This window comes from Pectinophora gossypiella, chromosome 12, assembly GCF_024362695.1.
Source record: "Pectinophora gossypiella chromosome 12, ilPecGoss1.1, whole genome shotgun sequence".
NCBI classification, from domain to species: domain Eukaryota; kingdom Metazoa; phylum Arthropoda; class Insecta; order Lepidoptera; family Gelechiidae; genus Pectinophora; species Pectinophora gossypiella.
The window spans coordinates 2,473,889-2,486,111 of NC_065415.1; the positions used below are offsets into that span (position 1 = coordinate 2,473,889).

Sequence of the window (12,223 nt, forward strand, 5' to 3'; positions counted from 1 at the left end):
AACTGTTTGTAAACGTAAATAACCGGTTTTATGTAAGATAGATTCTTCGCAGAGAATACTCGGTGGGTAGTCCACTGTTGCAAAAGTAACCTAAAAGTAGGACAACACAATGTTAAAATGACGTCACAAATAGGTTAGTAACACGTAAAGAGGTTATGGAGAAGCAAACTTAAAGTAGGGTTACTTGCCTTAAATTTTTATAATTTTAAGTTATAACGTTTAATAAAATTGCATAATATATTAATAAAAGGGGTATAGACTAAACTTAAGAGGTAATTAACGTTCACGGGGCGGGGAATATTAGGAGGGAGAATATCATAAAGAGATATACCTATATTAGGACAGGAAAAAAATAAATGATCTACTGTGCCATCTTCAACACCACATTCGCATAGAGAATGGTCACGGATTCTTAATTTGGCTAAGAAAACAGGAGTGCACACGTGTCCTAGACGCAAACGGATAACAGTGGAAGTTACCCACTTTTCAAAATTTTTATATTTATTAAACCAGGGTCTTGTTGGTATAGTAGGCTGGATACTTCCATAAACCTTACCCTTTGCTTGCTTGGAAATTATCCAGTGCTCGTTCCAAGATTTGAATAAATGTGGTTTAGCAAGAGACCTGATGTCTCTGGAGAAAGACTTGTTATGGGAATTGTTGCCTAAGCGAATAGCCTCCTTAGCACACAGATCAGCCACTTCGTTACCGTGAATACCACTGTGGCTTGGGATCCAAGCCAGAATAACCTCAATTCCACTCTGTTGGCATCGATAAAGGGCTTCCTTGGTTTTGAGGGTGAGATAAAAATTTTCCCTTGAATGGAAAGGCAATTTTAATAAGTCTTGTAGACAACTCAAGGAATCTGAAAATATTATTGATTTGTTCAGCTTGTGAGATTCTATATAAGACACGGCTTCTAAAATGGCAATGGACTCACCTGTGAAGATTGAAGAGCTAGAGGGGCATTTAAAGTTAAGGATGATGTTGTATTTAGGTATCCATACAGCTGATCCAACGTGGCTAGAATCGGAGAATTTTGAGGCGTCAGTATAGAGCTGGAGCCAGTCCTTCCAGTTTTTCTCCAATATCCTGTTGAACTCCTTATCAGCGCCCGGCGAATTCTTGGCTATTCCTAGGTTTAATATTACCTTTGGGCAAAAAACAAGAGACTCAAATGGAAATTCAAAAATTGCGGATTTAGGGGTCTGGTGAATAGTAAGGGAACTGACTTTTTTAAAAGACTTGACGAGAGGCGGCAAGTCTTTATGTGACCAATAACTAGACGCGGATAATAAATTGAGGGAATTAAGTTTTTTATGAAGAGGGTGAGAAGAGTTTTGTAAAATGTTAAAATAATACCTATCCGACAAAAACTGTCTGCGCAATTGGAGTGGAGGTTCCACGCATTCGACTTGGAGAGCATTCGTAGGGGACGATTTCATCGCTCCTGTAATTATTCGCAAGGATTTAGCCTGTAACCTGTCCAGTATACGTAGAGCAGTTTTGCTGCAAGGTTCTAAAATAAAGCTGGCGTAATCAAAATGACTACGAATAATCGCATTGTACAGGAGCCTTTGGCAATAAGGATGGGAGCCCCAACGAACCCCAGACAGAGATCTAAGGACGTTTATGTTTTTTTCGCATTTCGCAACAATATTTTCGAGGTGATACAAACCAGTCAATTTACTATCGAGGATCACGCCTAAAAATTTAACCCTGTCACGGATAGTCACCGGCTGTTCATCAATGGTTAGCGCAATGGTAGGTATAGCACGTTTACGGGAGAACACAACCGCACTACACTTTGGAACAGATAGTGAAAGTCCATGATCACTAAGCCAGATGCTTAGGTAGTATAGAGCAGAATTGAGCCGGGAACATGCTTCCGTAAACGAGGAGGAGCAAACATACAGAGCAATATCATCCGCGTATTGGAGGATGTTGCTGAAGCAAAGAACTGTTCTATCGAGATCGAAGGTGTACACGTTATATAATATTGGACTAAGGACTGACCCCTGAGGAAGACCTTTCCATAGGGATCTGGAAGGAGATAGAGAGCCTTGAACTCTTACAACGATAGATCGAGCCATGAGAAGATTGCAGATGACATTGACCATCCTCTCCGGGATATTCAGCTGAAGCATTTTCTGCCTGAGTATTGGGAGGAGGACGTTATCATAAGCAGAGGAGATGTCAAGGAAGACACCGATGACATGCTCTTCCTTACTGAGAGCTCGTCTAACATCAGTGGTGAATATGCTAAGGCTATCCAGAGTACCCATACCTCTACGGAAACCAAACTGAAATTTAGATAATAGTCCTCTATTCTCTAACAACCACTCCAATCTGTTTTTCAACAAATGCTCCAGAATTTTGGCGAGAGTCGATGAAAGGGCGATAGGCCTATAAGAGGAGGCGTCTTTTGGATCTTTTCCAGGTTTGAGAATTGGAACGACTATTTGGGTCTTCCATGAATCAGGAACGATCCCGGAAGTGAATACCTGGTTGATGATTTCCAGAAAGTATAATTTCGCTGACACTGTGGATTTGGTAATAAAAGAGTAAGGAATCCCGTCCATGCCAGGGGATGAGACTTTTAAGTTATCCAGAGCACAGCATAGTTCAGCGTATGAAAAGGGCTCGTTGAAACTATGAGTAGAAGGTGAAGGGGGAGCGGAGGTAGGAAGACAGTCCTGGTAGGGCACAGAGGGGGGAGCGAGTTTGTCAAAAAAATCCGGTAGCCAAGAGGACGTGTCGTTACAAGTTATGTTATTATCATTTAGCAGATACCTTCTATAAGCTTTAACACGTTTCCAGACTAAAGAAGCAGGAGACCGGGGAGCGAGAGACTCACAGAAGTCACGCCATCCCATAACCTTTTTCTTGGCTAGTAACTTCTTGCAACGCGCAGACGCCTTCTGAAAACACAGATATTTTTCCAAAGAAGTTAGATCACCAGCAAAAGAATTCTCTGCCATGTCACGAAGACGTACACTCTCAGAGCATTCCGCGTCCCACCACGGAGGTGAGGAGATTTTGCCCCGAGCTGAATTTTTCAAAGGGATTGATTCGTCAGCGGATGAAGTAATGCATAGAGTAAACTCATCGTAACAGGCAAGAAAATTAGATGAAGAGATCGGGGTAAGAGACGTGACTTTACTATCTACCAGCTTAGCATACTTATCCCAATCAGCCATACCCAGGCGGTACTTCAGAAGAGGAGGAGGATCTTTAACAGGAGAGGAAGAGGAAAGAAAGGAAACAATAATAGGAAAATGATCGCTCCCATGGCAATTAGGTAGGACCCTCCACGAGAGAGACAGCACCAAACCAGGCGAAACCAACGACAGATCCACGACGCTAGAACCACCACACAGTGGTGAAGTCCTCCGCGTCGGTGAGCCATCATTCAGCACGCACAGGTTGATATCGTCCAGGAGATCAAATAAGTGAGGAGCCAAATGGTCACATTTATAAGATCCCCAGAAAGTGTGGTGAACATTGAAGTCACCAAGAATTATAAATGGCCCAGAAAGAGAAGTAAGAATATCTTTTAATTCTATAATTTGAGAGGACTTGGGATGTGGTAGATAAACAGAGACAATTGTGTAGTTAAAAATCTTAATTGCTACCACGTGAAGGTCGCGATCATGCGGGGGGATGGGGATTTGGGAGAATGTGCATTTTTTATTGACAAGGATGGCCGAGCCAGCATAACCATCATCCCTGTCATCCCGAAGACAGGAGAAACCAGGGAACCTGAAAATGGAACCCGGCCTCAGCCAAGTCTCAGAGATGGCACAGACGACAGGCTTGTGCTTATTGATTAAGGAGATTAATTCAGACTTTTTGGATCTAATGCTCTTACAGTTCCATTGTAGGAGACATTGACCCGCCATTATTGATGAGTATTTTAGAGAAGAATTGTTTCAGTAGCAACATGACATTGTTCGGTAAGGAATCTGAGAATTTAGATATAACATTAATTAGGGAACAGATTAACAGTTCAATGAGGTTATCATTGGGAGTCAGAAAAGGGGTGGACTCAGAGGGAGCTTGGAAGGCACAACCATTGGGTTGTGAGGATTTGGGGGACCTGGTGATGTTAGAATGAGCCTGATTATCATACGGTCTGCTCAATTCTGGGGCTGGGCGTCGTTCACGAAATACAGTTTTCCGATAAGAAGTACTAGGTTGGGATGCGGATGGAGAACCTGGCGAAGGAGGAGAGAAGGTAGGTTGGGAATAGCATGGGGCCGGTTGGGAGAGAACATCCGCGAAAGATCTTTTAACCGTGGGGAAACGGACGGAGGCTTCTGCATAGGAAATATTTTCCTCGGACATAACTATCTTGATGGTCTTTTGTCTGGAGTGTTCAGGGCACCTCGAATCTGTAGCTCTGTGATTGCCATTGCAAAGTAGGCATGAAACTAGGTCGTCAGGAGTGTTACAGCTCTCACCTAAATGAGGCTGAGCACATTTGTAGCAACGGGGTTTAGACCTACATTGCGTCTTAATGTGACCAAACCGGCAGCAGCCTCTGCACTGGATGGTAGGAAGCTGGTAAATATCGACAGGAAGAGACGAATAAAAACAGTATACCTTATTGGGCAATGTCTGACCCAAGAAGGTCAGGACCACAGTGGTGGAGGGGATCCAAGTAGTAGTTCCATCGATATTTTTTTTTTTGGAATTTAGTCGCCTAGCTTTTATTACCTGTCCGCAATTGGTGGGGTATTGGAGGCCCGCAACAAGTTCCTCCAGAGACCAGTCAATGGGAATGTTTCTAACAACCCCCATTCTTGAAACCTGGAACTGAGGGATTGATGCACATAACTTGTTCTCTTCAAGGAATGGGTTTGCTACAAAGTTGTTGGCAGCAGAAGAGGAGGAAAACTCCACAGAAATCCGGTTGCGTCCTACGGATGTAACACCTCCGTTAACTATGCCAGGTATTTTATGTTGGAACAAGAGTTGGGCAAGTTTTAGCACTCTTAGGGTGAGACCCGCTGACGGATCACTTTCCAAACGTGAGACATGTACAGAAAAGGGGCCTTGGTCAGAATCTGAGTACTTCAGTTTTTCGCCTGCGAATTCTGGCACAGTAAATACATCCTGCACAGAAGCGGCCGGGGTTATATTTTTCTTGGGGTTGGGATTAGTTATTTCCGTCTCCGCATGACGTTTCATTGTTCTCTGTGCACCAGAAGACTCCCCCTGGCTTGGATTCAAAGCCTGAAGAGGACCCTCCAAGTCTGGTGGAATACCACCTCCTCCCGGAGGAGGATCGTCCCCCATTATATAATAAAACAGGGATTTACATGCACAAAACACTCACCACGTAAACACAGAAATACCAGCACCAATAATACACAACAATATATACAGTAATTTTGAAACAATCAGAGGATTAATCCAAAAACAACAAAGAGTATCGGCCGCAACGTGATTTCTAGAGCACGATGACAGGCAGAATCCTCACTACTGCATTCAGTTTTTTATGAGTTTGAAAACACGTAATCTCAGGTCAATCTCAGGTTGACGTTGACAGATTTCTTTTGGGTTGCCATATTAATAAATATTACAAAACTACTTTAAAAAAACTACCCCGATAACGTAAAGTTCCAACCGTTCCCACCAAACCATCACCAAACTTACGCCTATTTCGATAACGTTATTTTTATATATCTTCTAAAGCTTCGTGATTGATCGTCCAAACATTAAACATTTGTTTGATTTTAATACATTACAATACTAAAACGTCTCTAAGTATAACATAACACAAAAAGTTCACGCCATCAATTACTGTAGAGGTAGATAGAATCACACACAAGTTATAAAATGACTTTCAACGGTACCTATAATTATATAATAAAAACCAAAAATATATAATTATAATTGCGCCGTAGAACTGCGGCACTTGAATTTATTCATAAGTAAGGAATAAATATACTTTATTGAGAATCTAATCTCTTTTCACCATCCATCTTGGGCGTATAGCACTTTCCTCACTACTTTCGGGAATGTGGCCGTGACAAAGACCAAGTTTCTTCGGCCGTGCGTCAGTTAGTGTTTAAAAACTGGGGGGTTTTGTTTTAAAGAAAATAAACAGCAATACGATAAAGAACTTGTATTTTAGTTAATACAGAAATGAACAATAACATTTTTACATACAGACAGCTGTGTTTTCGAGTTACTTATTCAATGGAGAAAGCTTTATCAAAATTGGTTCAGTAAAGTAATTTTTCTTTTTAATTTTGTTTATCCCCTTGGGGAAAGGCAAAGGCAAAACTGTGCCGCCATACACAGTAAAGTAATTTTGATAAAGACAGACAGATATAAATCACGTTCGTCTAACTTGGTGAACCGCGGGTGCTTATATACCCTGTAAACATGATTAAAGTGACAGCGTAGTACTACTTTAAGTATTCTGTGGTGACAGGAGAGATATCATCGCCTTGTGCGAAACAGACTTATCTTTCGTCTCTTTCGCACTAAGGGTATACAGCTCGGCACGCTATGTTGGTATTTGTAGAACAATGTAGTCATGAGCCTATATTATTAATATCTTTTTTATCAGCATAAAATACAACCTCTTTCAGGCTTATATCTACGTTTTCACAAGTCCACCTGTTAATGTAATACGTTATAGCATATACTTAATTAAAACATAGATATTGATTATAAAATCACTAATTTCAAGTCAAAGATCACGTATCTTTGGCAGTATTCTCGTACAATTAGCAATTTGCATGTAGTTAAGAGATATTATGATTATTTTGATTTTATAGGTAAATTATAATTCATTGCTTTTAGAATTTGTTTAGTAAGTACCAACCAATTAACATAAATAAAGTGATTTGGGAAATTATTTTTTATTTTTCTGGCTTCCGCGGCTAGCGATGCACCAATGAAAATCTAAATGTTTAACATTGATAATGGTGCTAATTCCCGCAGACACCTCCTTTTTGTTATCCACAAAAAAGGAAAGGGTCATCGTAAATTATCTGTCACTTTTCTTGTTGGCGGATATGTATGACAGGTAAAACTAAAAATAAATTTAGGTGTTAGCTGAAATCAGCACCTTTACCTCGCTGTTTACACGTGTTTAATTTCCAAATCAATGGTCCAATTTCAATGTAAACAATATATTTTTTACAAATGATTTAAACAGCCATAAAACAGATCCCGATTGTTTTACAAAATCAATGTATATTATAGTAAGAAAGTCTAGCTACCATCTAGTAAATAAACATAAAAAGTATAACATGTAAATTATACAAAATTCCATTTAATTTACATGATTCTTAAAAAATAAATAACAATAAGTAATTTTATGTCTGCCCTCTTGGTTTTGAATTAACATTCAAACATCTATTTACCTATTTACAGCTAGTCTTGCATAGCATCGTATTAAAAGGTACAGTAATCATAAAGGAATATTTCGTTTGTATAATATTAAAATAAATCTATAAGTATTTAAAACTAACAAAATATAGTGTTATTAAAATAAAATTCGTCCAAAGCCAAGAGGGAGGCAAAAGGAATGACTGTAACATAACTGTGTACGGTCACAAGTACTAAATGTATACACTTTGAAACCATGTCACATTAACTTTATTGACAAATTAAACGGTGAGTCTCATAAAATGTCAAATATGATAGTGCGACGGGGTTCTAAAGTGGGTACAAGATATTGCTCATGACTGTACATATAAACATAATATGTATCTGAAAAATAACAATATTAACCCCCAACCAATTAATATTGTGTAGTATTTGTAGAATAATTATTGTATAGTGTGTTAAGTCGTTACATGAGACATCTCAGGGGCCTTTGGCGGCTCGACAGTAAATCTGACACCAGGGTTGATGAGGTTAGTTAGACTTTAAAACCCACACGAGAGAAGAATATTGTTTTATAAAATGGACGACGGCAAATACGGCCTATCACGTTGGTCTAATAGAGGGTACTAGAGGGGGGTGTGGGTACTTAGGTCATCATCTTACGATGGATGTACCACTCACAATCCCGGGATATAGTCGTAAAGTCATAAAATGGACACTAAAAGATAAATTATTAAAAGTGCCGAAGTAAAAAAAAAAATATAACAATGAGTGTTAGTTTTGGGCTTAAAATTGTTAGCAATCCAACACTGGTAAAAGTGTTACGTGTTCTTGATGTGATAGATTCAACATTAACTTTTAAAATTGAAACTTGTACTAATATTATAAATTTGACATTCCATGGAAAAAATGATAGTTGAAGAGATGGAGAGTGACATAGGCTGTTTTTGTCTCTTTCTAAACCCCCCCCCCCCACTAATAGGGGGAGCAAAAGGTGATCCGTGTTATCCCGAAATAACGCGAGCGAAGCCGCGGGCAAAAGCTAGTAAACAATAAAAATATATACCTAATAACAATAGTTTTGGTCAGGGGTTTAAAATGAAATAAATGGGAAGTGAACCCTTTGTAAAACAAATGTTTAAATGAGTGTTGAAGCTAAATAATAGCTAATAAGCTCTCTTAGTCACTTTAAGCAGAAACAATTTTCAAATCAAGGGTAACTGAGTATAAAAATAGTCATCGGAATTTCTTAAATTGATAAATTACAAAAATATTTCCTGAACTTTCCTTAGCATCAAAGTCGTTATTAAATTTTCTGTTTTTTAAGTCCATAAAAAATAATTTATTTTAAACTTTTCTTGATGTGTACACGAGTTTCTGTATAATCCATTCCATGATCGAAAAGTATATACATACTATTATTTAAATGTTCTCAAACTGCTTTTTTATTATTATAGTAAGTAAAATATTTACTTACTTTCTATACATCAATACTGTCTTTCTTAAATATACATACTGGCAACACTGTGTAAAATAATTTCATTAAAAAAAAACTAAATCAGTACTTTACCTAGTAGACAATGTTGTTAGAGATCTTACTATAGACCACATAGCACAACTTTAGGCCAAGGTCACCCTTGATTTGAAAGGAACTACACAATGGCTTAACAAACTTAAATGAGACCATCAAGCCTTAACACATGGCATATTTATAGTGATTGGACCTCACGCACCAATTTTATTGCACACTCACAACAACTGATGAAAATGAGCACTAACAGACACCCAAGAACTTAATCCTAACATTTACATCACTACTTAAACCTAAAGAATGTTTGATTACAGCTACAGTCCATTTCACGTTCTTTTTATTGCTTTTATATTTAGGTATATTTTTTGGAACAAAATGCATTTAGTTTATGAGTGGTTTCAACATTCATAACATGAAATGGTCTGTAAACAATGTTCCGTAAAAGAGGTCTCAAAATTACTTGTTTTCTTAACTGCATTACATGACTAGTTTTTACAGTTGTTGAATATTTCACTTTTTTGTTACTATAAATAAGGTTTTTAATTTTATCCAACTGAATGAAAGCAAAGGAAATTCATTTATTGTTCTCAGTGGGTTTACTATAGATTGTCTTTCATGAAAAGTCGTATTCTATATTTTAAAACTGTATGGAGAAGACACAATATTCACAAACATAGGAATATTGCAAATTACCTTAGAATGTCAACCTTTCATAAAACAATTTAAATTTGAGTCCTCTTCTATGGCCTACAGTACACATAAAAGTTTGTGCAGACAATCAATTCATGGAAATATCACAATGTTTGAATAAATTCGGCAGTATACCTTTACGATCACAAGTTATGAGAACACATTAATCGGACGAGGTGACATGGTAGCCAGGCTATGTGTCGGGCTAGCCAGAGGATCCTGCAAGTGAGATTCGATTCTCTTTGCTTCAATCGTTGCCTGCTTCACAGCCTCTTTGTATGCACCTCGCTTTTTCTTGTTGAAGCGAACCTGAAAATTGTTTTAAGGAATTTATTAGCAACACAAATTGTGTTGGAAGTTAATTTTATTAATCGAAAAGAATATCAAAAATGATCAGTTTTAATTAAGTTCATTATTGCAAGCACAAGTTATAGGCCGCAGATTCTACAGGATATACTTCCTCCAGATTTGCATGCTTCTTCTCTAGCACCCTCCCGGGCTTCATAAGCGGGTGGGCGGGCTTATTATTCATTCATTCATTCATAAGCTGCCTGAAGAACTAAACACCATATCAATAACTCTACAATCCCTCATTACATAGTACACCAAAAGTTATGTGGGTGTAGCCATTAGGATACTCAAAGACATGAAGACTCATGCATGTCTTTCTATTCCAAGAGGATATAAAATAGTCATAAATCATCTCCCTAGCATTTTCCAATTTTTAACAGGGTCCGCTAACCTAACCTGAAGATTTGACAGGTCCAGTTTTTACAAAAGCGGCTGCCTGTCTGACCTTCCCACCCGCATAGGGAAAAGCAGCCCAATACATACATACAGTCCAAACAGCCCATACCTCCGAAAATTAAATAAAATAGTCATAAATTAAATGACAAACATTTTACAAAGCATTAGTAGCCTATTTATAGGAGTATGTTTATAAATTACCGAGTCATTATTATTCATCATAAATAAAATGTAGACATAAACATGTAGAATGTAGGTAAATAAGGAATATTTTTGAATTAATTACCTTATAGTCTTCTAGAAAAGGACTGAGGCTGTCACATGGCATCAGGGATGATGTAGTTGAAGCATACCAGGCTACATGTGCTCTAGATGTAGGTGTCACGCTCAGCACCCTGCCTGGCCACCACGGGAACCCGACAACTTTCCCCCACACAATGTCACCAGGAGAAACACGCAGCATTTTACCCCCCATGCCTTCATTGCTACTTGCAGGAAAATCTGGTACCACATCCCCTTCCCACTCCTCGGACCCGCTGTCCTGTTCACTTCTACGTTCATAAGAATTACTACTCAATCTCCGCAAACTAATTGAAAGCTTCTGTTTCAAGCAGGACTCCTTTACATCACTAAAACAGTCGTTTGAATCACTCTCGCCACATTTGCTTGTATTTTCATCCCGTTTTTTCTGAACTTTGCTCTTCTTTTTATGCTTTACTTTATTTTTGTGTTTCTTCTCTAATGGATCTGAAGGTGGACTGTTTGATACATTGTTCCGTGGTGACAAAGCTCCAATATGCTTTGGCGATTGACCATTCCAGTCCTTTTCTTTATCTATGGCATTGTTTTTTTTTGCTTGTTTCTTAGCTTTCTTCAGAGCTTTTTTAGCAGCTTTTGATTCAGGTTTAGTCATATCACAAGATACACCCGAATCCTCATTAAAATCTCCAGAAAGAGGTGGTATTTTGACCACAGTTCCTTCCCCTTCCCCAAAGCATATTTTCAGAGTTCTTGCACTTTGAAACATGGCATTAAAAGTGTCATCTTTAGGTTCATCCCTATCACAGTCATTGTCATCTGATACACTTACAAAAGCTAGCTCCCGGGTAGTGGACACCTCATTATCACTAGATTTTTCAATCTTCACATTTTTAACAGATTTGTCACTAGCCTTATTGGAATTTTTATTACCTTTAATAGCGCTACTTATTTCGCTAGGTTGAAGTCTGGACAGTTTAGGTATGAGCATGCTGCCCATCAAGTATTTCTTCGCTGCACGAGGTGACTCAGAGTTGTCGTGGGGTGTATCGTCATCGGAATCTAATTTGCGTTTTTTCGACACGTCTACGTTTTCACTGTTTTCGTTACAAATCCCTTGGCAATTGGAGCATAGGACCTTTCGAGGCCGCAATCTTACCGTCATCTTTTGTCGAGCCTGAGGTTTGCCCTTCAAACTGGGCTTTTTAGCCTTCTCAGCGTTTTCACTCCCATACTGAGGTTCCTGATACGTGAATCTTTGGCTAACGGAATGTAACTTTTCATCTGCGGTTTCAGTGGTTGCAGTCTTTTTTGAGAACGCTGGATGGAGACTGTATACTCCAAAAGGTAAATTACTGCAAAGAAATGAGAAAATCAGCCAAAATAGAAGGAGTTCTGAACTGAAATCGATAAACATAATCCTCGATAAAACCACAGTACTAACCCTTTGTTGGAGTCCAAAAGTACACCTTGATATTTTTTGGTGTCTGTAGAATAGGAAACCACAAGTAAATCAGCGAGAGCTTCTTCCACGTTCACTAAAATCTGCGAATTCTTTTGAATCGTCATATCGGCTGTTTCAGCAACAGCCGCCATATTCTTTACGCACACAGACAAAGACCACACACAGACAATTATTTTTTAATC

At 38.6% G+C, this 12,223-nt stretch overlaps 1 protein-coding gene across 1 annotated transcript; it reads right to left on the reverse strand.

Moving 5' to 3' along the window:
• Window positions 1-6,118: 6,118 nt before the first annotated feature.
• LOC126371476 (PWWP domain-containing protein 2A-like) lies at window positions 6,119-12,205 on the reverse strand. Its single transcript, XM_050016788.1, has 3 exons — window positions 12,021-12,205; window positions 10,605-11,931; window positions 6,119-9,880 (listed from the first exon to the last, which is right to left on the reverse strand). Exons 1-3 carry the CDS (start codon window positions 12,170-12,172, stop codon window positions 9,722-9,724), a joined length of 1,638 nt encoding a protein of 545 aa, XP_049872745.1. The 5' UTR covers window positions 12,173-12,205; the 3' UTR covers window positions 6,119-9,721.
• Between the last annotated feature and the right edge of the window lie 18 nt (window positions 12,206-12,223).

Excerpts from the sequence above, each read along its gene's own strand:
- LOC126371476 (XM_050016788.1), bottom strand. The coding sequence starts at position 12,172 with ATGGCGGCTGTTGCTGAAACAGCCGATATGACGATTCAAAAGAATTCG. Across the intron at positions 11,932-12,020 it reads CTTTTGGACTCCAACAAAGG|TAATTTACCTTTTGGAGTAT; the intron begins GTTAGTACTGTG and ends ATTTCTTTGCAG. Across the intron at positions 9,881-10,604 it reads CTTTTCTAGAAGACTATAAG|GTTCGCTTCAACAAGAAAAA; the intron begins GTAATTAATTCA and ends AACAATTTTCAG.